General features: G+C 41.2%; 2 protein-coding genes across 3 annotated transcripts; one reads left to right on the top strand and one right to left on the bottom strand.

Annotated features, from left to right (window-relative positions):
* Nucleotides 1-4: 4 nt before the first annotated feature.
* LOC131690385 (C-type lectin 37Db-like) lies at nt 5-822 on the top strand. The gene is made up of 2 exons (XM_058976100.1): nt 5-207; nt 271-822. The coding sequence occupies exons 1-2, from the start codon at nt 100-102 to the stop codon at nt 649-651; spliced, it is 489 nt and encodes a 162-aa protein (XP_058832083.1). The 5' UTR covers nt 5-99; the 3' UTR covers nt 652-822.
* A 2,835-nt stretch (nt 823-3,657) lies between these two features.
* On the bottom strand, nt 3,658-24,091 carry LOC131692662 (leucine-rich repeat-containing protein 15-like). Of its 2 annotated transcripts, none has more exons than XM_058979827.1 (2): nt 23,980-24,091; nt 3,658-4,959 (listed from the first exon to the last, which is right to left on the bottom strand). In XM_058979827.1, the coding sequence occupies exon 2, from the start codon at nt 4,788-4,790 to the stop codon at nt 3,759-3,761; it is 1,032 nt and encodes a 343-aa protein (XP_058835810.1). In that variant the 5' UTR covers nt 4,791-4,959; nt 23,980-24,091; the 3' UTR covers nt 3,658-3,758. The 2 variants fall into 2 exon arrangements, with proteins under 2 accessions (XP_058835810.1, XP_058835809.1); XM_058979826.1 differs by lacking the exon at nt 23,980-24,091 and adding an exon at nt 5,344-5,388.
* Between the last annotated feature and the right edge of the window lie 42 nt (nt 24,092-24,133).

Below are 24,133 nucleotides of genomic sequence, written 5' to 3'. Positions count from 1 at the left end.
TCTTCTCACTTAGTACATGCATCGATGGTGTAAGATGATAGTGAGCCGTTGTTTGTCTGGAGTTCAAGTTGGGAAAGTCTCTTCACAGTAGAATAAACCATGCAACGCGTTCATTTTACAGGGTTGATTTTCTTCATCATTTTTGCTATGTTTTTCCACTATGGATCTCAAACTGCACCGAAGAAGTACCATATTCCCAACTTTCGGGTAAGTTTTTAAATAACTCTGGTATTATAATAATGTGTTATAAAAGATTTGATTGAATTACAGACAAACTGGCATAAGGCCAATGAATTTTGTAACTCCATCGGGATGCGGCTGCTGACGATTCGATCTCGCGAGGAGAATGATGCTGTAGCACAGTTCGTCCAAAGCACCGACAAGTTCAACGATGTGCAGTGCTATTTCTGGATTGGCGGATCCGACTTAGGTGAGGAGGGTGTATTTTCATGGGTAGCCACAGGAAAGCTGGTGACGTTTACCAACTGGTCTCCGGGGGAGCCTAATAACAACAACGGGACAGAGGATTGTATGCAGATGGTGTTTATTCCCCGGTTTGCACAGCGATGGACCTGGAACGACAATAATTGCAAAGGATCGCATATGTACTTTATTTGTGAAGATGCTACGGATTGTGTGATGGAATTTTGAAACTTCAGAGCATGCTAACACGCCATAAAATAATTATAATTATGTTGCCAACATTTTGATTCAAAAATACCAAAATTTGTTCTTTAAAGAATCGAAAATTTTTTCCCAACAAAACGAACAAAAAATAAAAAGGAATAGAATCTAGATAAATGGAATAATTTTTATTCCTTGCATCTTGTAAATATATAAAATACCCACGGCTCCTGTAAGCTAACGTATTGAGCTGTGTCAATGCCGAAACGTTCAACATCTACGAATCTTTTGTCGTTCACGACCTATGTGACAAATGCCATGTCTGACGGCCTTGAAACTGACGTAACTTATACCGACCTTTCAGTTGTTTTCGACAAGATTAACTACGCCATTGCAGCGGCAATGTTGGATAGACTTAGCTTTGGTGCCAATCCACTCCGTTGGATGCAATCGTATCTCAGTAATCGTCCTTCGAATGCCTTAGGTTTGAAAAAGCTCGTAGGGGTATACCTGTTGTGACAGTTGACAATATCGTCGAAGAGATGTGCCACGACGAGCATACCTCGGACGCTATTATCAGAGGGATTATGAGCAAGGGACAAACAAGAGGCCACAAATCGGGTTTCGAGAGAAATTCCGCTGCCGGGGAACTCTCCGACTGTGTAGACTAGGTCCACCGCCTAGGACTGGTTGAGTAGTACGTGACGTAGCACCAAGTTTGGGTCGTCGGGACACCTGTGAACCGGACGTCAAGCTTCACCGGAATCGCCGGACCGTGTCGCACAGCTAGCAGTGGGTCGTTGGAGCGCTGGTGAACCGGAAGCTACGCTCCACCCGGAATCGCCGGATAGACCTCAACACCTACTGGCTGGCCCGTTGAGTAGGCTAGATCCACCACCGGGGACTAGATCGAATAGATCGGGACGACGCGGAGAGCCAAATGGCTCACGGAAACGAACATCGGTATCAGGAGAAATCTACCGCTCGGTTTCGGGAGAACCTCCCTCGCCGGGGAATTCTTCGTCGGAGTAGGCTAGATCCATTGTCGGGGACTAGACCGAGTAGTTCGCGAACAAGTAAGGGCGGGAGCTGAATGGCTCATCGGGAAAGTAGAGCGAAATGGAACGAGAGGGAGTCAAAGGGCTCAAGAAATGGTGATGCTAAAACCAAAGAAGAATCGGTATCGGGAGAACTTCCTTCGCCGGGGCACTCCGTCGGCGTAAGCTAGATGCACCGCCGGGGACTAAACTGAGTAGACCGCGACTAGACACCGCCAGTCGCGGGGCACCAGCGAACCGGACGCCCTGCTCCACCGGAATCGCCGAACTGACCTCGACACCTGGCTGGTTGGCTCGGTTTCGGGAGAACTTCTCTCGCCGGGGAATCCACCGTCGGAGTGGGCTAAGTCCACCGTAGGGGACTAGACCGAGTAGTTCGCGAACAAGTCTGGAGCACTACGAGTAAATGGCGCTGAATTGTACGAGAAGGGAGTTGTGGTGTTAACTGGCACAAGAGAGCCGAGTCGTTGTGTTGAATGGCACAAGGGAGCCCAAGGGGTCGGTGAATTTGACAATCTGAAGTTTGCCGCCCAGATTGTCGTTGTAGAGGAGGAGCACCAAGTCTCGACTCACAGACAGCTCTCCGACTGCCATGCAGAAATTGCCAGTCTGTGTGGATGGTGGACAACTGGTCGAGGAGTGGGGCTGTAACACTACTGAAGGAACTAACAAGTAGAATTAGAGTGGGTGCTGTGCACATAAAAACCCCTCCCCGAAGTAATGCCGTAAGGTAGTGCCGTGGAGGAATTAGGTTCTGGGCAAGAGCTATTGTGTTAAGCGGGTCGGGTGATGGCAGCCCAAACTCGTTCCCTGAGACATGTGGGTTTTTGTACCTTTTTTCCCGTCTCAGGGTTTTCTTGAAATTTGTTTTTAATGCTCTCTTAAAACACACACACACACTCTCTCTCTCTCTCTTTCTTCTGATACGCTGATAGCACCTTTAAGGTTGCACAGAGAATGCACAAAATCCGCAAACGAAAAAAGCAGTTTTTTTTCCACACCGTATGTCAGATCTTCATAAAAATCAATCAGCGTATGTAGAATGTTGTTACAGTACTGCTGATTGATTTTTATGAAGATCTGACATACGGTGTGGAAAAAAACTGCTTTTTTCGTTTGCGAATTTTGCGCATTCTCTGTGCAACCTTAAGCAAACTCAACCGTGTCTTATCCAATAAACGAAATGGATTTCAAAAAAATCACGCAATTTTTATCCTCGGTCTTATCGAATCAACAATTCGATAGTTGTAACCTTGACCATGAACTGTGGAGATAAGCCTGTATGTTTTCATTTTCGTTAATGATTCATCGAAGCCGAATCTCGTGTCCAACAAAACCGAGCCCGCTGAAGCGTATTGTTTGTAGGGTTACGAGTTATGACGCGCATGACTTTATGTTCCACGAAACTATATAGTAAGTTGGGCTGATCTGCGTTTTGTTTTTATTTTGATGTCCGATTGAGTCATGATAATCAGATAATCAGTACGGCGTTGAAACCAGTGTCAACCCGTCATAGCATGTAGGTAGTTGATAAATAACGTTTCTGCTGTGTTACAAATTATTTGAAAATGAATTTTTTCCTCGTGGTGTTTTTTCTTTCTACGATAGTATTAATATCAGGTATTTGTTTTAGTTTGTCAAAAACCTCACATTGATTGAATATCCTGTTCCACAGCTAATGCTTACAGGGTACCGATTTGTCAACCTACGACCATTTTCATGGACAGGTGCAATATATGCGTTTGCTCCGAAGATGGGTGGACCAGGCAGTGCACAACTTTGCTTTGTTGGCAAGGAAGGGAAGTGTTACAGTTGAACTGATTACATTCTATTTACACTACAGGTTATTTTAAGTGTTAAATACAGTACTCTAGAGTCTAGGCATGTGTTTATTGTACGAATACTTCAATTGTTAGTTACGACATACTATTTTAGCCCTTTCATTAATGAATGTTTCAGTGAAATCAATGTCTTCATTTAGTCTAGTAGAATTCGGATTACTGATAGACCGTTGCAACATTTTCAATCAAAGTATAAAATCGTTCCGATTGTTTCAACTATATTTGATAGCCAACCTCAGTTAACTGATCCCGTGTTAGTTCCGTCATCACTGGGAAGATGTTTGCGAATAACATCCGAAATTTCCGAAATCAATTTAGCAGCCAATCCCTTGGGTACAACACCAACAAATGGCGAATATGAACGTTCAGCATTGAGCTCAAGTTCCTGAATTTTTCCCAACATTTCTTCGATTGATTTCTGCTGATCGAGCGTCTTTTCGAGCAATTCGGAAATTGTTTTCTGTTGTGAATTCAGTAATTCCTTCAGTGCCTCTATGTTAGTTGCGTGTGTTGTCACATCCATAACTAGACTTCCGATTTGTGTTTCCAGCTGTTCTACATTGTTTAATGTGAATTGGAACTTTTTAATAGTTGTGATGTTAAGTTTCCGATATGCTGCTTCACTTAACTGTGTCATTTTCGTACATTCGATTGAAGTTTGAGCTCTATATCCTTGTGATTTGATATTAATGGTGTCTAGAACTGGAGCAAAGCTGTCACGCCAACGACAATCCCATAGGTTTCCGTACAGATCAAAACTTATCAGCGATGGAAAGTTATCTAGGTCGAAATTCATTAGAAAAGTTAGATGATTATCACGTATATTCAATGTTTGCAGCAAAGGCATTTCCCAATTGATCATATCTAGTTCCGTTAAATAGTTACGTGATAAGTCTAAACTTTTTAACCGATGCAATTTAACATCTTGATTATCCATCAAGATATACAATCGATTATTGGACAAGCTGAGCTTTTTGAGATTACTAAGTCCGTTAAATTCGCTGAAGTTTGCATATTCAATCATATTTCCATCGAGAATTAGTATGGATAGACTTTTCAATTTCGCTAAATTTTTGGGAACCGATGTTAAAAGATTTGAAGTGATGGATAGCTCACTGAGCCGATCGTTTTCTTCCGTGCCACTAATCACCACTTCAGTCGTTCTGCTGTTTGCAGCACTAAGCACCGTCAAATCCGATTTGAGGAAAATTTTGCTAATATTCCCGTCCTGGATAGTGAGCGTCCCAATCCACTTCATTTGATCCATAACCTGAGGTGAAAGGTAATCTACCGTGCAACTCTGTAGCTCATAGTTTTCGTGAACTGGAAACTTAACCGATGGGGTTATATTCAGGCCTTGCAGCACACACCTCTCCAGTGAATAATAACCACCATTACACTTAGCATCCAATGCGGACGAGCTCCCAATAATAGCTCTGAAATAAAGAAAAATATATTTTGGTAGTAGTGAAATTTAGGATCCGTAAAGAACAGGGTGGTATAATCATAATATATGTTGTTAATGTTTCTAAGGCCATTTTTCATTGAAAAACACCGGGGCAGTGGATTACACTAGAAAAAAAAACTCTAGTAAGAGTACTGCAGAGACTCCATTCTGGATCGATTGGATTCCGGTTTAGTCGGAGTTAGTCTCTCTTTAGAGTCTTTCTAGATTTCACTGGCGTTGCTCTTTCGAACAGAAGTTGGAATGGGTTGCTCAACTACTATAAAATGCAACACCAGTGCAATCCACTGCTTCGCTTTTTTTTAAATGAAAAACAAAATATGTGTGTAGATTTTTTTCACTCGTAGATCCTTACAGTAACACAATACTTGTAAATAACCATTGATCCATCCTCGTTGACTTCTCCATGCATACTGATACTGGTTAGAAGTTATATTGAGCACGATTCAATCTTTATCGCATTGACTCTGGCGTGTAACTGAAAATTTCATTTTTCTTCTATAAAAAAGGTATTGAAAACGCTTTAACTATCAAGATTTTTCTTGAAGCTCGGAATGATGAGACTTGTATATCAATCAATTCTGCTCGATGAATTGGACAATGCCTGTGTGTGCATGTTCAATAAAGGATGAAAAAAGGACATTTTTTTATTCGATTAAAGTAAATCGGATACGAGATTGTAAGTATCAGATTTACAAAGACAAATAATGATCGTTCAAAAAATTTATTCACAGCTCTAGCTGATTACGTGGCTGCGAGAATTCTGAAATCATCATGAACGGCATGCCCAGCCTGGCTAAAAGTTACCCTTAAAACGCAAAAGGATCTGCAATTCGCAATTAAAATTGTGTAAAAGTGTAAATTTCAATAAAGCAAATCAAATCCTCTGGAGCGCAAATGCATTTGTTTTTTTCCCTTCGAACTGTAAGCGAACAGCTTGTATATGTGTAGATAGCTTTCAACCCGACTCATACTTTCATAATATAATATCGAACCCCATTGTACCACGTCGTAGGCTACACGGTTCAGAGATAATTTAAATTTCACATACCACCGTCTCAGTGCTTACCCACTCGGAAAGGTTCTAATCGCTGCTGTAATGAAGTTTATATAGCTCATTCCAAGAGAGAGTAGTTATGTGTCATTGTGGCCTAGAGGCAATTTTAGCGTTTTTGGGCGTTTTTTGTCGGTTCTACTCCTGATGATGTACCCGCTAGTTTTTTGGCTTTCTCATATAAAGAAAGGCTATGCAATCACTGTAAAAATCGACTTTTTAACCGAGGCCCGGAGGGCCGAGTGTCATACACCATTCGATTCATTTCGTCGAGATCGGCAAATGTCTGTGTGTGTATGTATGTGTGTGTGTGTATGTGTGTGTGTATGTGTGTGTGTCATTTAAACTCACACAATTTTCTTAGAGATGGCTGAACCGATTTTCGCAAACTTAGTTTCATCTGAAAGGTATAACGCTCCCATAAGCTGCTATTGAATTTTTAGTTGATCCGACTTCCGGTTCCGGAGTTACGGGTTGAAGAGTGCGGTCACACAGCAAATTCCCATATAAACTGGTACCACCATGATGTTCAAATGATGTAAAACATATTAAAATTGATGTAACATTACTCTAGTTTGCGGGTCTGGATCACTAATGATCAATCAAAGCAGCTTTGACCACATTGGCCACCTATGACGGTTCATGACGCCCCCGGGGAACCCGCCAAGTTCCTAAGCTAATATCACACCCATTCCCCAACGAATTCTCTACCGATTTTTACAAACTTGATTTCAAATGAAAGATACAGTAATGCCATTGACTGCTGCTGAATTTCATTCTGTTCTGACTCTTGCTTCCGGAGTTACAGGGGTGTTAGTAAGGATACACTGGAATTTCCCATATAAATCGGTACAATCGTAATACCTCAGAGGCTAAAAACTATTGAAATGGTCACCAAATTACTTCTAATCGCAGATCTAGATCACTGATTGCCAATCAAACATTCTTTGAATATATTGTCCACTATCGACGATTCCGGAAGTCCGGAATTCCGGGCATATTCCACAATTAAAGTCACATCGGTTCTTCGGTGATGACTGAACCGATTTTCTCAAACCAAGTCTCAAATGGAAGGCAAAATATGCAGTTGAGTATTACGTCGACGCCCCTCCTACCCCCGCCTTGCCCTTACACCTCCCTCCTTCATCACTCCCCTCCCCTTGGACCACCCTCACGCCCGCATTTCCTTCATCCACCCCGTATACCGAAATAAGATGAAGGATTTCTGACGCATCCTCCACTCTCACTCTACTAACCCCCCATTCCCTCCACTTTCAAACCCATTCCACCAACATTTCAAAATATAATTACATGAAGATAACATTGAACTCATGCTGATTAAGGTAATTAAATACTATTCTTTTGCCTTTCTCATATAGAAAGGTTATGCAATTGCTCCAAAAACCGACTTCCTAACCGAAGCCCGGAGGGCCGAGTCTCATATAACATTCGACTCAGTTCGCCGAGATCGCAAAATATCTGTGTGTATGTATGTGTGTTTGTATGTGCGTATGTTTGTGTGCATGTATGTATGTATGTATGTATGTATGTATGTATGTATGTATGTATGTATGTATGTATGTATGTGTGTGTCAACAGTTTTTTCGGCATTTAATTAGCAAGGGACTGGAAGGTGAAGTATATTTTTCAATATTTAGAGCCATAGTACTCAAGGGAGAGCCAGGTGTTGAAAGGAGAAAGTTTAGAAAAGCGTGGAAGGATCATATATGCAAGCTTAGAGCTCACCGGCGACTTAACCCTTTGTCTGCTACCGTAGTGGTCAAGGTCTTTTGGCATTAGAAATGCGAATCACCTGAGTCTACGGCATGTCCGAACAAGCGCAAAGTAACTTGTTACTTCATGCTGTCGGAACCGACTCCCTTGAGTACTATGGCTCTAAATATTGAAAAATATACTTCACCTTCCAGTCCCTTGGTAATTAAATGCCGAAAAAACTGTTGACAAATTAACTCAATAGGTCGTTAACAAAAATGGTTAACAAAAAAATGGTAAAAATATGTGTGTGTATGTGCGGATTTGTTAACAAAATGTCCACATCGGTTTCTCGGAGATGGTTGAACCGATTTTTAGAAACTAAGATTCAAATGAAAGGTATACTATTCTCATAGGTTGCTATTGAATTTCATTTTCAACCGACATCTTGTTCCGGATTACGAGTTGAAGAGTATGGTTACAAAACAAAATTTGTTGATTTGTCCACATCGGTTTCTCGGAATTTTCTGAACCGATTTTGACAAACTTGATTTTAAATGGAAGGTCCATCAGCTGCTGTTGAATTTTGTGTGGATCCGAGTTCTGGTTCCTGAATTACAGGGTGATACGTACGATCACGCAGCAAATCTTGATTCTAACGAATTCTGCGATGAATGTAAAAAGGTAAAATTTTTGCCTTTCTCAATAGAAAGGTATTGCAATTGCTCTGAAAACCGACTTTTTAACGGAGGCCCGGAGGGCCGAGTGGCATATACCATTCGATTCAGTTCGTCGAGTTCGGCAAATGTCTGAGCGTGTGTATGTATGTGTGTATGCATGTATGTGTGTGTATGTGCGTCTGTGTGTGTATGTGACCAAAAATGTCACTCATTTTTCTCAGAGCTGGCTGAACCGATTTTGACAAACTTAGTCTCAAATGAAAGATACAACGTTCCCATAGGCTGCTTTTGAATTTCTGATGGATCCGACTTCCGGTTCCGGAATTACAGGGTGGTGAGCACGATCACGCAGAAAATGTCGATTTTAATAAATTCTGCAATGAATGTATAAAGGTGAAAATTTTTCCAAAATATGACCACAACTGCTTCGATTTGTAGTATTAGGTCACTAACATCCATTCAATGTCTTTTTGGCCCCATTGGCCACCATCATCGGTTCTGGAAGCCCCGGCGGAAGTATCCAAATTCAGAATAACAGTCACATCGGTTTCCCGGAGACGGCTGGACCGATTCAACCAAACTTAGTCTCAAATGAAAGGTGTTGCGCCTTCGTAAATGGTTATTTAATTTCATACCGATCCGACTTCCGGTTCCGGAGTTACAGGTTGTGGCGTGCGATCACATAGCAAATTGCGATTCAAATCGATACTCCGATGAAAGCAAAAAAGGTAAAAATTTCGCTAAAATGTCTCTCAAACAACTTAAATTTGCTGTTCTAGGTCATCGACGGCCAACCAAACTTTCGTTGACTACATTGACCACCATAGACGGTTCCGGAAGTGCCCGGGAAAAGCGGCCATCTTTCAAAATTGACGTACTCACATCAGTTTCCCGGAAATGGTTGGGCCGATTTTCACAAACACTGTCCCAAATGATAGCTATAGTATCCCCACAGATGTCTATAAAATTTCGTACGGATCGCTTGGATGCGTCCGGAAATATAGACTAATCCATCCGGTCACATATGAAATTCCCATATAAGCCGGAACTAAATTTTTTTTCAAAGGGGGGACCCCATGAAATTTCAGAAATCAAATTCGTTTTTGATGCCAAACATCTTTAAAATGCATGAAACGTCGAGATTTTATGTTATCTCGAAATTTTTTTTTTATGAAGATCGACTTTTTGGGACTGCCGATTTCGCACCTTTTTTCAATTTAATATTAATGTAGCTGTTTTTTCTTTTACAAAATTTTAGAACTCGAATAGTGATTTTTTCTTGTATATTTGTCATGTCATGTATAATAATAAAATGTAATATATTCATTTGAAAGCTTTTAATGAATATAAACAACGCAAACATTCACGTGTTCATGATTGAGAAAGGCACAATTGCACCGCTAGGTGGATTAAAATAGGTTTTTCTAGTTAGGTTTAGCTACTACCACATACATACAAAAGAGCTATTTATAACAGTTAACAAACGAAATGTGTCAACCTATTTCGTTCAGAGACTCCCAGACCGATAGGTCGATCATCCCTGTCCGTGCAGTGTAATGCAACAAAGAGTAGTGCTAATCCGCTTTCAATGTTATCATGCGCACTCTCAACCTCTGACGTTTCGGATTTTTTTTCTTTTGCGTGCGCGCGTTGACCGTTATTCGACCAGCAGAGCAGTGAAACAGCAGTGTTTTTTTTCTTATAGGCCGCCTGGATACCGTTACAGGCATTTTCCATTCTTGTGTCTAATACCATCCCGTAGTGGGCAATAGGTCCGTGCCAAAATGGCTTCCCTAGGCAACGATTCGCCTCAAGGTAATAAAATCGTTTCCTGACTGAAATTGTCCCCGCCCTCCTCAACCGTTCGTAATTTTCGTCCGGATCAAAGACATTTTGCCTTTCTCATATAAAGAAAGGCTATGCAATCACTGTAAAAAATCGACTTTTTAACCGAGGCCCGGAGGGCCGAGTGTCATATACCATTCGATTCAGTTCGTCGAGATCGGCAAATGTCTGTGTGTGTATGTATGTGTGTGTGTCATTTAAACTCACATAATTTTCTCAGAAATGGCTGAACCGATTTTCGCAAACTTAGTTTCATCTGAAAGGTATAACGCTCCCATAAGCTGCTATTGAATTTTTAGTTGATCCGACTTCCGGTTCCGGAGTTACGGGTTGAAGAGTGCGATCACACAGCAAATTCCCATACAAACTGGTACCACCATGATGTTCAAATGATGTAAAACATATTAAAATTGATGTAACATTACTCTAGTTTGCGGGTCTGGATCACTAATGATCAATCAAAGCAGCTTTGACCACATTGGCCACCTATGACAGATCATGACGCTCCCGGGGAACCCGCCAAGTTCCTAAGCTAATATCACACCCATTCCCCAACGAATTCTCTACCGATTTTTACAAACTTGATTTCAAATGAAAGATACAGTAATACCATTGACTGCTGCTGAATTTCACTCGGTTCTGACTCTTGCTTCCGGAGTTACAGGGGTGTTAGTAAGGTTACACTGGAATTTCCCATATAAATCGGTACAATCGTAATACCTCAGAGGCTAAAAACTATTGAAATGGTCATCAAATTACTTCTAATCGCAGATCTAGATCACTTATTGCCAATCAAACATTCTTTGAATATATTATCCACTATCGACGATTCCGGAAGTCCGGAATTCCGGGCATATTCCACAATTAAAGTCAAATCGATTCTTCGGTGATGACTGAACCAATTTTCTCAAACCAAGTCTCAAATGGAAGGCAAAATATGCAGTTGAGTATTGCGTCGCCGCCCCCCGCCCCTCTTGCCCTTACACCTAACTCCTTCATCACTCCCTTCCCCTTGGATCACCCTCACGCCCGCATTTCCTTCATCCACCCCGTATACCGGAATAAGATGAAGGATTTCTGACGCATCCTCCACTCCCACTTTACTAACCCCCCATTCCCTCCACTTTCAAATCTATTCCACCAACATTTCAAAATATAATCACATGAAGATAACATTGAACTCACGCTGATTAAGCTAATTAAATATTATTCTTTTGCCTTTCTCATATAGAAAGGTTATGCAATTGCTCCAAAAACCGACTTTCTAACCGAGGCCCAGTTCGCCGAGAGCGCAAAATATCTGTGTGTATGTATGTGTGTATGTATGTGTGTATGTATGTATGTGTGTATGTGTGTATGTATGTATGTGTGTATGTATGTATGTGTGTATGTATGTATGTGTGTATGTATGTATGTGTGTATGTATGTATGTGTGTATGTATGTATGTGTGTATGTATGTATGTATGTATGTATATATGTATGTATGTATGTATGTATGTATGTATGTGTGTATGTATGTATGTGTGTATGTATGTGTGTATGTATGTATGTATGTATGTATGTATGTATGTATGTATGTATGTATGTATGTATGTATGTATGTATGTATGTATGTATGTATGTATGTAGGTATGTATGTATGTATGTATGTATGTATGTATGTATGTATGTATGTATGTATGTATGTATGTATGTATGTATGTATGTATGTATGTATGTATGTATGTATGTATGTATGTATGTATGTATGTATGTATGTATGTATGTATGTATGTATGTATGTATGTATGTATGTATGTATGTATGTATGTGTGTATGTGCGGATTTGTTAACAAAATGTCCACATCGGTTTCTCGGAGATGGCTGAACCGATTTTTACAAACTAAGATTCAAATGAAAGGTAAATATTCCCATAGGTTGCTATTGAATTTCATTTTCAACCGACATCTTGTTCCGGATTACGAGTTGAAGAGTATGGTTGCAAAACAAAATTTGTTGATTTGTCCACATCGGTTTCTCGGAATTTTCTGAACCGATTTTGACAAACTTGATTTTAAATGAAAGGTCCATCAGCCGCTATTGAATTTTGTGTGGATCCGAGCTCTGGTTGCTGAATTACTGGGTGATACGTACGATCATGCAGCAAATCCCGATTCTAACGAATTCTGCGATGAATGTAAAAGGTAATTTTTTTCCAAAATGTAAACACAGCTGTTGAATTTGTAGATCTAGGTCACCAACAGTCATTCAAAGTCTCTTTGGCCACACTGGCCACCATCGACGGATCCGGAAGCATCCAAATTCAGAATAACGGTTATATTGGTTTCTCGAAAATGGCTAGACCGATTTGATCAACTTAGTTTCAAATGAAAGGTGTTGCGTCCCCGGAAACTGATATTAAATTCCATCTTCATCCGACTTCCGGCTCCGGAGTTACGGGTTGTGGAGCGCGAACTCCGATTCAAACCGATACCGCGATGAATGCAAAAAGGTGCTCTTATATATACTTACCAAGTGTAATAAGAATGAAAGACATTTCCATAATGTTATATTGTACGAACCAGCTATTAAATCATAGTTTGGAGAAATGAGAAAGGCACAGTTGCACCTCTAGGTGGATTAAAACAGGTTTTTTTAATCTGTTGCAGATTTCTCGATTTCTGACGGAATGATATTCGGCCTTGACAGAAATGTCGAAGATTCGCCCCGATAAGCTTCGAGTGGTGGTGAATAGCTTGAAGTAGGCAAATGATTTTTCTGGCTATGGGCCTTATACAAAAGAGTACAGAGTATATGTACCAGCTAATCAGGTTGAAAGTAACGGGGTCCTCACCGATCCGTGTTTGAATTGCGAGGATCATTCATCTCCTAAGCTTAGTTAAAAAGACCAAAAAGTGGCTCTTCACGATCCTCCAAAACAATTAGTCGAGGAAGAACTGGTGCAAAACCGAAGCAAATAGCTCCCGGTCTCAGAAACCTGAGATCAGAAAAGAAGTTCCCAGCACATCAAAAAACCAAATGTCCCATGTTTCAGACGGAGAATGAAACCAGCGCTGGATAAATAACACTCTCTGACATTGAGGATCATATTTTTATAGTTTTAAATATTTCTGATCCTCTTCAAAGCACCTTGATAAGCTTTCTCCACGCAATACTAGCATTTTCGATGCAGTTCACTGCAAAATTGCCCCTCATTTCATCGATTGTATCCTTCGATGGCAAATTCATCGAACGAGGTCACGGATTTGATCACTGTTTTACAGTAGAATTGCAGAAGCATTATCCTGACTTCTTTTAAAAAGTTAATAAATAATTTGAAATGCGATGCGTTTGCATTATGCTAAATATAGCTAACTTCAAAAATAAACCTCAACTTGCACGATTTTAATATTATTCGCACTCTTACTTTTGGAGATCAAAAAATGCTATTCTTTCAATTGATCCGACCTCCCCTCGATTCCAGGTAGTTGTGCATTTTTTCAATAGGCTCTAAACGGAAACTTGAATATCTTCGAAATATTATCAAAATTCTCTTAATTAGGATTGAAAACGTAATTGAGATGGAAAGGTAAAATAAATGCAATATATGCCGCATAAAACCATCATAAGACTAATTATTTGCCCAATAAATAAAATAAGAAATGTTTCGCTTCACTGCGAGGTGGATAGAATCGGGATTTTCTTATCTTATCTTCTGGAGCAGTAAGGAATAAAAAAACATATTTTTTCTGTCAATTTATTCATGCTTTTGAAATCGGTTGTTTGTTGATAACTCGTGCCTTTCTGTCGCTACCAGTTTCTGTATATATACATCGATCGAATTTTCACAATTGCGGCCTCAAGGATTACTCTTTCAAGCACCTTGCCGTCCAACAAACATATCGGCCTGTATGCTGAAGGATTTCCAGGGGGCTTGCCTGGCTTCGGCAACAGCACCAGCTTTTGTCGCTTCCAGATGTCGGGGAAGTTACCGTCGTCGATGCACTTTTGCACAGTCCTAAACATATCCGGGCTCATTAGGATCGCTGTTTTAAGGGCTACGTTGAGGATACCGTCTGGTCCCAGGGCCCTACTTGGTTCTCAAGGCTTTTGCTACCATTATTAAGTCCTCTCTGGTTACCCGAGCTTATTCTTCTTGGTCATACTGATTCCCGTATGGTGTGGGCGGCCAGGCCGTCGGTTAATGCTGTGGAAATAGCGCTTCTACGATGACTTTCATCCTCCCCGAGCACCTCTCCAGTGGCACTGCCAGTCCTCTAATCTTCATCATAGAAACTCTATAGGAGTTGCCTCACGGTTTTGAATTAACGTTGCGGTAAAGCTCCTCTATGCAGGCTTTCTAACTGAGCTTGATTTCTTTGTTAAGTGCGGCTCTTGTCGCGTTATACGCTGGTCTTAGAGCATCTCTTTCAGCGAACTTGTGGTCTTTCTGCATTTTTCTCTGGATTCGGTGGCAACATGCACGTAGGTCGGCAATCGCCGAATTCCTCCAGAAGGCTGGGCGGTGACTGTACCGTGGTTTACCTTCTCTTGGCATGATTGCATCGCACGCTCTTGCTAATGCCGTTGTCACTTCATCTGCGCTGAAGTCAAGGTGATTGCACTTTGACGAAGCAGACTCCCTTGTCGAGCTTCGTTGTTTTCCACCTCTGCTCGTGTGATTGGATCACATTCGCTTTAGACTGTCTATTGCTTCCGATAGTGTACCGGATCGCTATGTGGTTGCTGTGGGTGTACCACTCGCACCCTCTCCAATTTAATTTTCCAACCAGCTCGGGGCTGCATAAGGTAAAGTCAATAATTGAATGTCGACCTTCACGGCGGTAGGTGCAGGTTGTACCAGGTTGCAAAGGCCTCGAGTAGACTACTCTCCCTTGAGTTGGTGAATCGGCTGCCCCATTAAGATGTTTGCAGCACATCCTTTTTTATGGTCGCCCTTGCCACTTGAAGCGATACCTGTTGTCATCATCTGATGAACGTTACAGTGATGTGCGCACTACAATGCGAGCATCTTTGCTGACAGATAAATTTACATGTTTAAAGTACTATCATTAAGTTTATATATAGTATTATCTTTTCATCGCGAAACGTCTATTATTTGCGTGAGGATGTACACGGAATGCTGCTGCCGCCGAAAACGGCTTCTTGGTTCTGTGTATTCCGATCAAAGGTTGATTCAAATGTACAACATAGGAACTAGCCACCACATTGTTTCCCTCGTTAATCTGTCGACGAACCGGTGCCAATATCCACCGGAAGTTTCAAGTGTTTAGAAAATAGTGGATATGTAGCTCTTTCTTTGCTTCTTTTTCTTCATAAAGGTGGTCATATTGAAATTGCTGCATATATCATGCAGTAAGGTAGATCGGTTATCATCGTGAAAATAACCGCATGACATACCGTGGGAGTTGAAGCACAGACTAACAGACACAACACTATGAGGAAATTCCTTCAAAAATATCGATCCGACAATTTTACTAGAACACTAGCTCCACCTTTTCTTCACGGTCCCAACCACTTATGTGCAACAGGGTTATCCCTCAGGCTCGGGAACAATTTTTCACCAGTGGTCTATCCCCCGTATACTTGCCCATATATCGGTGGCGCCATAATCTCAAATGCGGCCACAGTCCCAACTAAAATATATTTAAAATGACCGTTCAAGTGGTCGAAGAATTGTTTTCGAGTGTTAGATCTGTTAGTCTGTGGTTGAAGTCTTCTAGAACCAGCTGAGGTGCGAGTAGGCTTCGGTGAGATGTATATGGAAGCAATGCATAAGTCATTACCCTTGATTCAGGCTTCTCAAGCGATAACTGCAATCGTAGCCGGTGGTGTAACCCTTTTTAGCATTTGTGGTACCCCTCGATCATACGCTGTTAGTATTGGTACGTGTTCGTATCTCACACTGCGCCCTAGCACAGGCAACACTGGGCTAGGCAGTCTTACTTCACACCTCGTGTCAACCGGTTGGGATAGTTGGTTACCACATATTGGCGACGAGGAAGGATTTCTTTTTACGGAAAAAAATTGCTGAAGCAGAAAGCAAATAGTACAATTTTAGAAAATGCAGGTAAGGAACAAAGTTTTACTCGATACTGTTTGTTTTACGTCGGGAAAATGTGCCGAAAAAATTTCTATTCCGACTCACGAAAAGACGCCATGTTTTTCTTCGATGTCTAAAACACGGCCATAAGAAAACAAGAGAAAAAAAGAAAAAGTAAATATTTGAGATGTCGATGATTTAATTCGTCGAAATTATGTCAATGATTAAATTCGTTGGTGCTGTTCACAACTAGTCGAGGATTGAATACACCGAAAAAAAAAATTAAAAAAGGCCAATGATTCAATTCGTTGGGAGATTTTCATAGAGATGTCAATGATTAAATTTGTTGAAAGCTAGACCCGTAGACAAAATAAATGACTTTTTCCTTCGCATTTTTTTAGGAAACTAATCAAAATGACGCACAGAACCAGGTCGTGCTGTTGCAAACTACATCTGCATTTAATCCAGCGGCATATAATTTACCTCAATTTCGGTTCAAACATCTTCCTTTCTCGGAAGTGCGCAGTGCCTGGAACGGATGGATTCGGGGATTTGAGCGTGTGATGGAGGCCTCGAGTATCACGGACGGTTCGATGAAAAAGATTCAGTTACTTGCAATGGGAGGATTAGAGTTGCAGAACGTTTTTGGCGGTATTCCGGGAGCCGACATAGAATCAGAGGAAAGCGCCGATCCATTTGCAGCGGCAAAAGCGAAACTGGATAATCATTTTTCCCCAAAGCAACGCGAGAGCTTTGAAAGGTATTTGTTTTGGATGATGTCACCTGAGACGGAGGAACCAATTGAAAAATTTGTAGAACGAGTCCAGCAAAAGGCAGAAAAATGTACCTTCGGGAAAAGCGTGCTGGAAAGTCGGCAAATTGCGGTGGTTGATAAGATCATACAGTTTGCGCCAGGGGACCTACGAGAAAAACTTCTAGAGAAGGAAAATTTGACGTTGGATTAATGTACAAAAGTCGTCAATTCACATCAAGCAGTAAAATATCAGGCGTCAAAAATGAACGGAAAATCTGCAGTCCAATTATCTACAGACGTGCAGAGAACGCACACGAATTTAAGCAGGACAAATTTTGGGCAACCAGATTCGTTTCATAGAAATTCCCCGCGTTGCACAGTGATCACCTTCCATACAAAAGTCGGACAAAACCGCCCGAATTTGATGAAAACTTCACATTACGGTAATTTTGTGACGCTGTATTCATATTTGATGTTTATTTTTTTGTTTTTAAAATCCTCAAAATTTTGGCACTTAGGATGGTTCGAAAATTCAACATTTACGAATATAAAGTGCACTATTTCCGAAAATTCATTTTCAAAAAATTGGTTGCGGTGAATTTTTTAGCAGAATACACATTTTTTTCAATTGTTGATAATGATATGACACATCTATAAATTATATTGCGAAGCCTGGGTAGTCAAAGGCTTCCATGCGTCTCCTTCAGACGTATCATGAAAAATCACCTTTTATCATACCTCGGGGCAGAAAGGGATAACAAGATATTCATTTTCGGAAAGTACACTAATTTTCAAGTGTAATGAACAACAAGCAATCTTTCCGAACCGTTTCAAAAAAAAACAGCCACTTTGAACATTATAACTTTAAACTATTGCTCAATTTATTATTTGTTGTTCATGTCTGAGCAAGAAGAAAGGCTTGTATCGACTAAATCGAATGGCAGCTATAAGTCCAGCGAATAACCTTTCAAATGAAATCAGTTTGTCCCCAATCGGAATCTTAACTAAAAAGATATATTCATTTGAATAACTTAGGTTTGAAAAGAGTTTTCCTCAGAATTCATCATCTATTTCACCTTTGAAGTTCTGTAAAAAATTGAACTCTCGTCTTCGGGACTTAATATTCAACCTGTTAAGAAATAGAGAAAAATGTTAAATCACGAAAAATCTAAAATAAAATTTTGAGGTTTTGTCCGGCTAGGCGACACTGTGGTTGTACTAAATGCGGATACAACCAACATAAGACAGGCGAAAGATGCCCGGCTGTTAATCAACTTTGTGTCCGGTGCCGTGGAATAGGTCACTTTAAAGCCGTTTGTAGAAGCTCTAGTCGTGGATCGCTAGAGTCTTTTCCTGCACCGGGTCATTTGAAACGTTCATACCCTTCACCCGCTTCCCGCAATACGAATGTTTTCAAAAAGCCGAGGAGCGTGATGCACATTGAAACTCCAGAGGACAACAATGAAGGATCAGATAAAGAAGAGCTGCCAGTATACAACGTTAGCGATACCAACGACGAACTCATTCAATGCAGAGTTTGAGATGTTGATTGACTCGGGTTCGAAATTCAATTTAATTGACGACACGACCTGGCAAACAATGAACATGCGAAACGTTAAAGCCAAAAATCTACGAACGGATACGAGTAAGAAATTTCTTGCATACGGAAAAGTACCTTTGAAAGTAGTCGTCTTTGATGCAGAAATTGAAATATTGGGAACCGATAGAAAACTGGCAGAAGATACTACTTTCTATGTTATAGAGAAAGGGCAACAACCGCTTCTCGGCAAAAAATCAGCTCGTCAGCTGGGAGTTCTGCGAATCGGTTTGGGATCCACAGAAGTGAATCGTGTGGATGTAGCGAAACATCATTTCCCCTATATTCGAGACGTCGAGCTCACATTGCCGATTGATCGAAGTGTGCCACCAGTGATTCAACCGCTCCGTAGATAAAGTAAGGGCCAAATTGGACGACCTTCTCGCTCAAGACATCATAGAAAGGGTAGGGAAACCGACGTCTTGGGTTTCACCCCTAGTACCTATTTTAAAGGACAACGGAGATTTGAGGATGTGCATTGATATTCGTAGGGCCAATCAAGCGACACAACGATTAAACCATCCACTCCCTGTGTTCGAAGAAATTTTACCCCGAATTCGCAACGCTCGATTCTATTCCCTATTGGATATGAAGGAATCATACTACCACGTTATGTTGTCCGAAGGATGCAGGTATGTTACTACTTTTATTACCAACTGGGGATTATATCGATTTAAAAGACTCTTTTTCGGCGTTAATTGCGCTCCTGAGCTCTTCCAAAGCTTAATGGAGAGTCTATTGGCGGCTTGTCCCAATCTGGTAGGTATAATAATCATGTAAAAAAAACATTTTTTTAGACATCATTATCCCATTAGATCGGTTTCATCGACGATTTCCTAGTGTTCGGTGATACGGAGGAGGCTCATGACAATGCGTTGAGGACAGTCGTTCGTAGGTTCGAGGAACTTGCATTTTTGGTGATTCAGTTGAACCCGAATCACCTAAAATGCAAGTTCAAACAGCACAGACTTTCAGAGAAAGGAGTTCTTCCGTCAGACGATAAGATCCGGTCTATTTTGAATTGTCAGTCTCCGAAGTCGAAAGAAGAGCTACGAAGCTTCCTTGGCTTAGTAACTTTTGTGTCACGCTTCATCCCTGATTTAGCGACGGCTAATCATCCATTACGCGAACTTGTCAAACAATCCACAAATTATGTTTGGAACCGGCAACATGAAGATGCTTTTAATTTAATAAAACAACGAATTGGATGCCTAGAGCACCTAGGTTACTATGATCCAACAGATCGATCCATAGTAGTAACCGACGCATCCGGCGTTGGTCTGGGAGCGGTCCTCATTCAATTTAAGACGAATAATCCAAGAGTCATTAGCTTTGCCTCCAAAAGCCTTTCAGAAACGGAGATGAAATACCCTCCGATTGAAAAGGAAGCACTCGCCATTGTGTGGGCCGTTGAACGATTCAGAATCTATTTGATTGGCATCACGTTAGAACTTGAAACTGGTCATCGACCGCTCGAGACAGTGCTTACTAAAACCTCCAGACCGACTCTTAGGATTGAGCGATGGCTTCTACGACTTCAAGCTTTTTCGTTCAACGTAGGTTATCGAAAAGGATCGGCAAATTTAGCTGATTGTCTATCCAGGCTGGCTTCTCACGTGGATGACCCTTCCTGGAATGAAGAGTCAGAGGTTTACATACGCAGAATTGCAGTAGAAACGTTGGCTTTGTTAAATGGTGATGGTGTAGAAGAGTTCGATAAAAACACAGATTCAAATAAAAGCTATCCAAGAAGCCGCGGCAATCGACATTTCAGAATTGTGGAGGAAACTAAATGCGATGAGGAACTAGGTACAGTACGTAATGCGATAATGTCAAGCAATTGGGGAAGCTCGACACTAAAACCATATGCCCCATTTCAGAACGAATTAAGTTACATGAACGGATTGGTTATGCGAGGTTCAAAATTAGTTATACCACGAGCCCTCCGAGACCGGATGTGCCAAATAGCACATGAGGGTCACCCTGGCCAATCTGCCATGAAAAGTCGTTTGTGAGATAAATGCTGGTGGCCAAACTTGGATAAAGAAATTATAAAACTTTGTGAAGCATGCGAAGGTTGCCGTTTAGTACATTCTGCAAACCCACCGGAGCCGATGAGCCGACGATCTATGCCAGAAAAGCCATGTATTGATATAGCCATTGACTTTCTCGGCCCATTACCAAGCGGGAAATATATTCTCGTTGTGATTGATTATTTCGGTAGATATATGGAACTTGAAATAATGACCAGGATTACAGCTCAAGAATCAATTCAAAGATTGAAGAGGATTTTCAGGACTTGGGGTTATCAGAGGACAATTACTTTGGATGATGGTAAACAATTCGTCTCAAAGGAATTTGAAACATTTTGTGAAAAGCTTGGAATCCATCTGAATCACAGAACACCTTACTGGCCACAGGCGAATGGTGAAGTGGAACGCCAAAACAGATCCTTATTGAAGTGACTAAAGATATTCAATGCACTATATGGCAATTGGAAGGTGTAACTTTACGATTATTTGATTTTATATAACAATTCACCTCACAGCGTGACTGGTAGGGCACCGAGTGAACTTCTTCAGAGTAGGAAACTTAGATATAAACTACCACAAATGGATGACCTCAACTCAATGCCACCAAGTGCTGACTTCCGTGATCGAGACACTCGAAAAAAATTTGAAGGAAAAATTCGAGAGGATGCTAGGCGTGGGGCGAAACGTCATAAAATAAAGATCGGAGACACTGTTCTGATGAAGAACCTGCATCCAAAGGATAAACTCTCCACTAATTTCCTTAAAGAGAAATTCTCTGTGGTAGACAAGAAAGGTTCAAACATCACAGTACAATCGGAAGACAATGAGAAGCGTTACGAACGTAACACGTCTCATCTGCACAAAATTTCAGAGCCACTATGTAATGATCCAATACAAATGTGGTCCGAAGATTACGGAACGGATGCAATGACTCCAAAACCACTTCAGGTAATAACAAACATCCCACATAATACAAGAGGTTCACCTCAATAAAATAATTAAGTTAATGCTAACAAATTATCACAGGTACAAAATCAACTACACCATAAGAGCCCATTGATCGCCACGCAACCGATAGATACGGAGTCGGAAATGATCTCATCTGGAGATAGCCACTTTGAAGCACCCATCCGAAGATCAGGTCGAGTACCGAAACCAAAATGTTGCTACAGTCCTTGACGAACGAATCAAGTATGAATTAAACATTCCTCACACCTTGCTAGGTTCTAACAGTAATAATCGCAATTAAATTATCAAACAAAATCAAATAAAAAAGGGTAGATGTGGTACCCCTCGATAATACGCTGTTAGTATTGGTACGTGTTCGTATCTCACACTGCACCCTAGCACAGGCAACACTGGGCTAGGCAGTCTTACTTCGCACCTCGTGTCAACCGGTTGGGATAGTTGGTTACCACAGCATTTCTTCTCGGAGCGTTCCTTAAAAGAATGCTTCAGTTTTCCCCCGCATGATTTGTACGCGGAATATGTTAAGAGATCATGCGTAGTTTCTCCACAGTAGGAAGACCTTTCGTGATTCTTTCCGTATTTACCATACTGTGCCTTTTTTATAATGGGTAGATGTATGGCTCAATTATTTACAACGACGGCACTTCATGCCCCGCAGCACAAAGAGGCGAACAGGTAGATGAGCCCAGTTCAAAAGAACAAAGTTTGGAGGAGCAGAACCGTCGAAACACCCTAAGGGCGCTATTGTTTGCAATCCAGAAATATCACAGACTGAAGCAAAGGGTTCTTGAAGGAGCCAACCCCATTCTTCAGCTGATCTTCGCAATTAATGCCCCTGTCCGAGGTTACACCATCAATCTCTCCTTCACCGGCGGGTGCGTAGACAAGATATTTCTTCGATAAAAAGCTTGCAGCGAGCAATCATATTTACCTGTTCAAGATTCTTCACTGATAACATACTTTCGTCTGATCGGACCATGGCGATATCAGTTACGGCCGAGTAGTGTTTAGTCAGATCACGCGATATATTGGTGTTTAATAGCTTATCTTTGGTCCGGAAGGAGACTTATCGGCATTATTTGCCTGAAGGGATGTCGGTCGTCGAAGATGCCTTCCTCTTAGCCAACACTATCGTGCGGGCTGTACTATCCGAAAAGAATGTTTTATCGGAGGGAATGGGAATGGGAACGATATTTAATTCTAACAGGCGCATTGCGAGTGATTTTGTGTTTTTAATATAAGCGTGCATATTGCGAAATTGCGGCAAATTTCTAGTCCCACCCTAAGTCATCGTGCTGCCCACTCGGGCAAAAAAGTGTTACGCCGGCCCTGAATGGAACAGACTTCTTCAATTTCGTCGGGCAACCTCAAATATCACTGCGAATTAAGTCGCGTAACGTAAGGTAAAACATCAATAAAACGAATCCCGTTCGAGCTTGAGCTTGTGCGACCACCCCTGGCTGCTACTCCGTTATCGATCTGGACTAGCTGAAGTTGCACAGAGAATAAGTAGATAATTATGACTGGAAGTAGCGAAACATCTTTCAGTGTGCAACTCCTGGTAATCCTAAAGTATTGATCAATACCGGCGCCGGCCAGGCCCGAACGTAGATCGCGGAAGGAAAGGGATGGAATGGTTAGTCCGATACTTGCTTTTGCTAGAGGCTACTACTACTGCGCACTCCACAGGTGTCAGATGAGGAGAATATTTTTGTTAGTAAGAGTATAGAAGTTGGACCACTTCTTCTTTACCGACGCCATAGAGGTGACTTCACTATCTGTACTAGATATCGATCCACCAAACTCATAGACCGGGGACCAACGGCTTCTTTACTTCCCTTCCGAAGGAAGACGTGACCACAGATTTTTTCACCTCAGAAAAATTTCTGGAAATCCAATTGGAATAAGTGGCGGTCACGCTTACCACTCAACCACCGGCGCCGTCACAATAAAACCTATCCCGTTCGTGATAGAAAAACACTCTTCTTAGCAATGTGCAATTGTGGTAGAATCTGATTTTAACATTTTTGCAGATTTATGAAATATGCGTAAACTATTAACGTGACAGACTACAGCCTTGACCATAGCAACTAGGTTGAGAACAGGTGTCCTGGAATAATTGTTTGGGCGCTCAAATATTAAATCCAACAAAAAGTCAACTTTATTAGCTCCTGATGGTCAGACCCTCCATTTTAGATGTAAAATTTAAAAAAAATGCACCTGAGTTCATATTTACAATATGAGTATCAGTTCCGCTGTATTTTGGTTACGAAACACCCGGTGAATATAAAAAAAAGCTTACCTCGTTTTGAAGTGTTTATTGTTCTTGTAAAAATACCAACTGCTTTAGAATATTCACAAAAATCGAGATTGCAGCATAATTTTTCGAAAGGCTGTAACTTGGAAGGTTTCAGTAAACCGCGATAATGGTATCCACGACTGTAACCACTGACTGC

Source organism: Topomyia yanbarensis, chromosome 3, assembly GCF_030247195.1.
Source record: "Topomyia yanbarensis strain Yona2022 chromosome 3, ASM3024719v1, whole genome shotgun sequence".
NCBI classification, from domain to species: domain Eukaryota; kingdom Metazoa; phylum Arthropoda; class Insecta; order Diptera; family Culicidae; genus Topomyia; species Topomyia yanbarensis.
The sequence above is the reverse complement of the archived record's forward strand: the minus strand, read 5'-3'. Positions and strand labels throughout refer to the sequence as shown.

Coding starts and splice junctions, on each gene's coding strand:
- LOC131690385 (XM_058976100.1), top strand. CDS start 100: ATGCAACGCGTTCATTTTACAGGGTTGATTTTCTTCATCATTTTTGCT. Junction 208..270: donor ACCATATTCCCAACTTTCGG/GTAAGTTTTTAA, acceptor ATTGAATTACAG/ACAAACTGGCATAAGGCCAA.
- LOC131692662 (XM_058979826.1), bottom strand. CDS start 5,378: ATGGATCAATGGTTATTTACAAGTATTGTGTTACT. Junction 4,960..5,343: donor TTTACAAGTATTGTGTTACT/GTAAGGATCTAC, acceptor TCTTTATTTCAG/AGCTATTATTGGGAGCTCGT.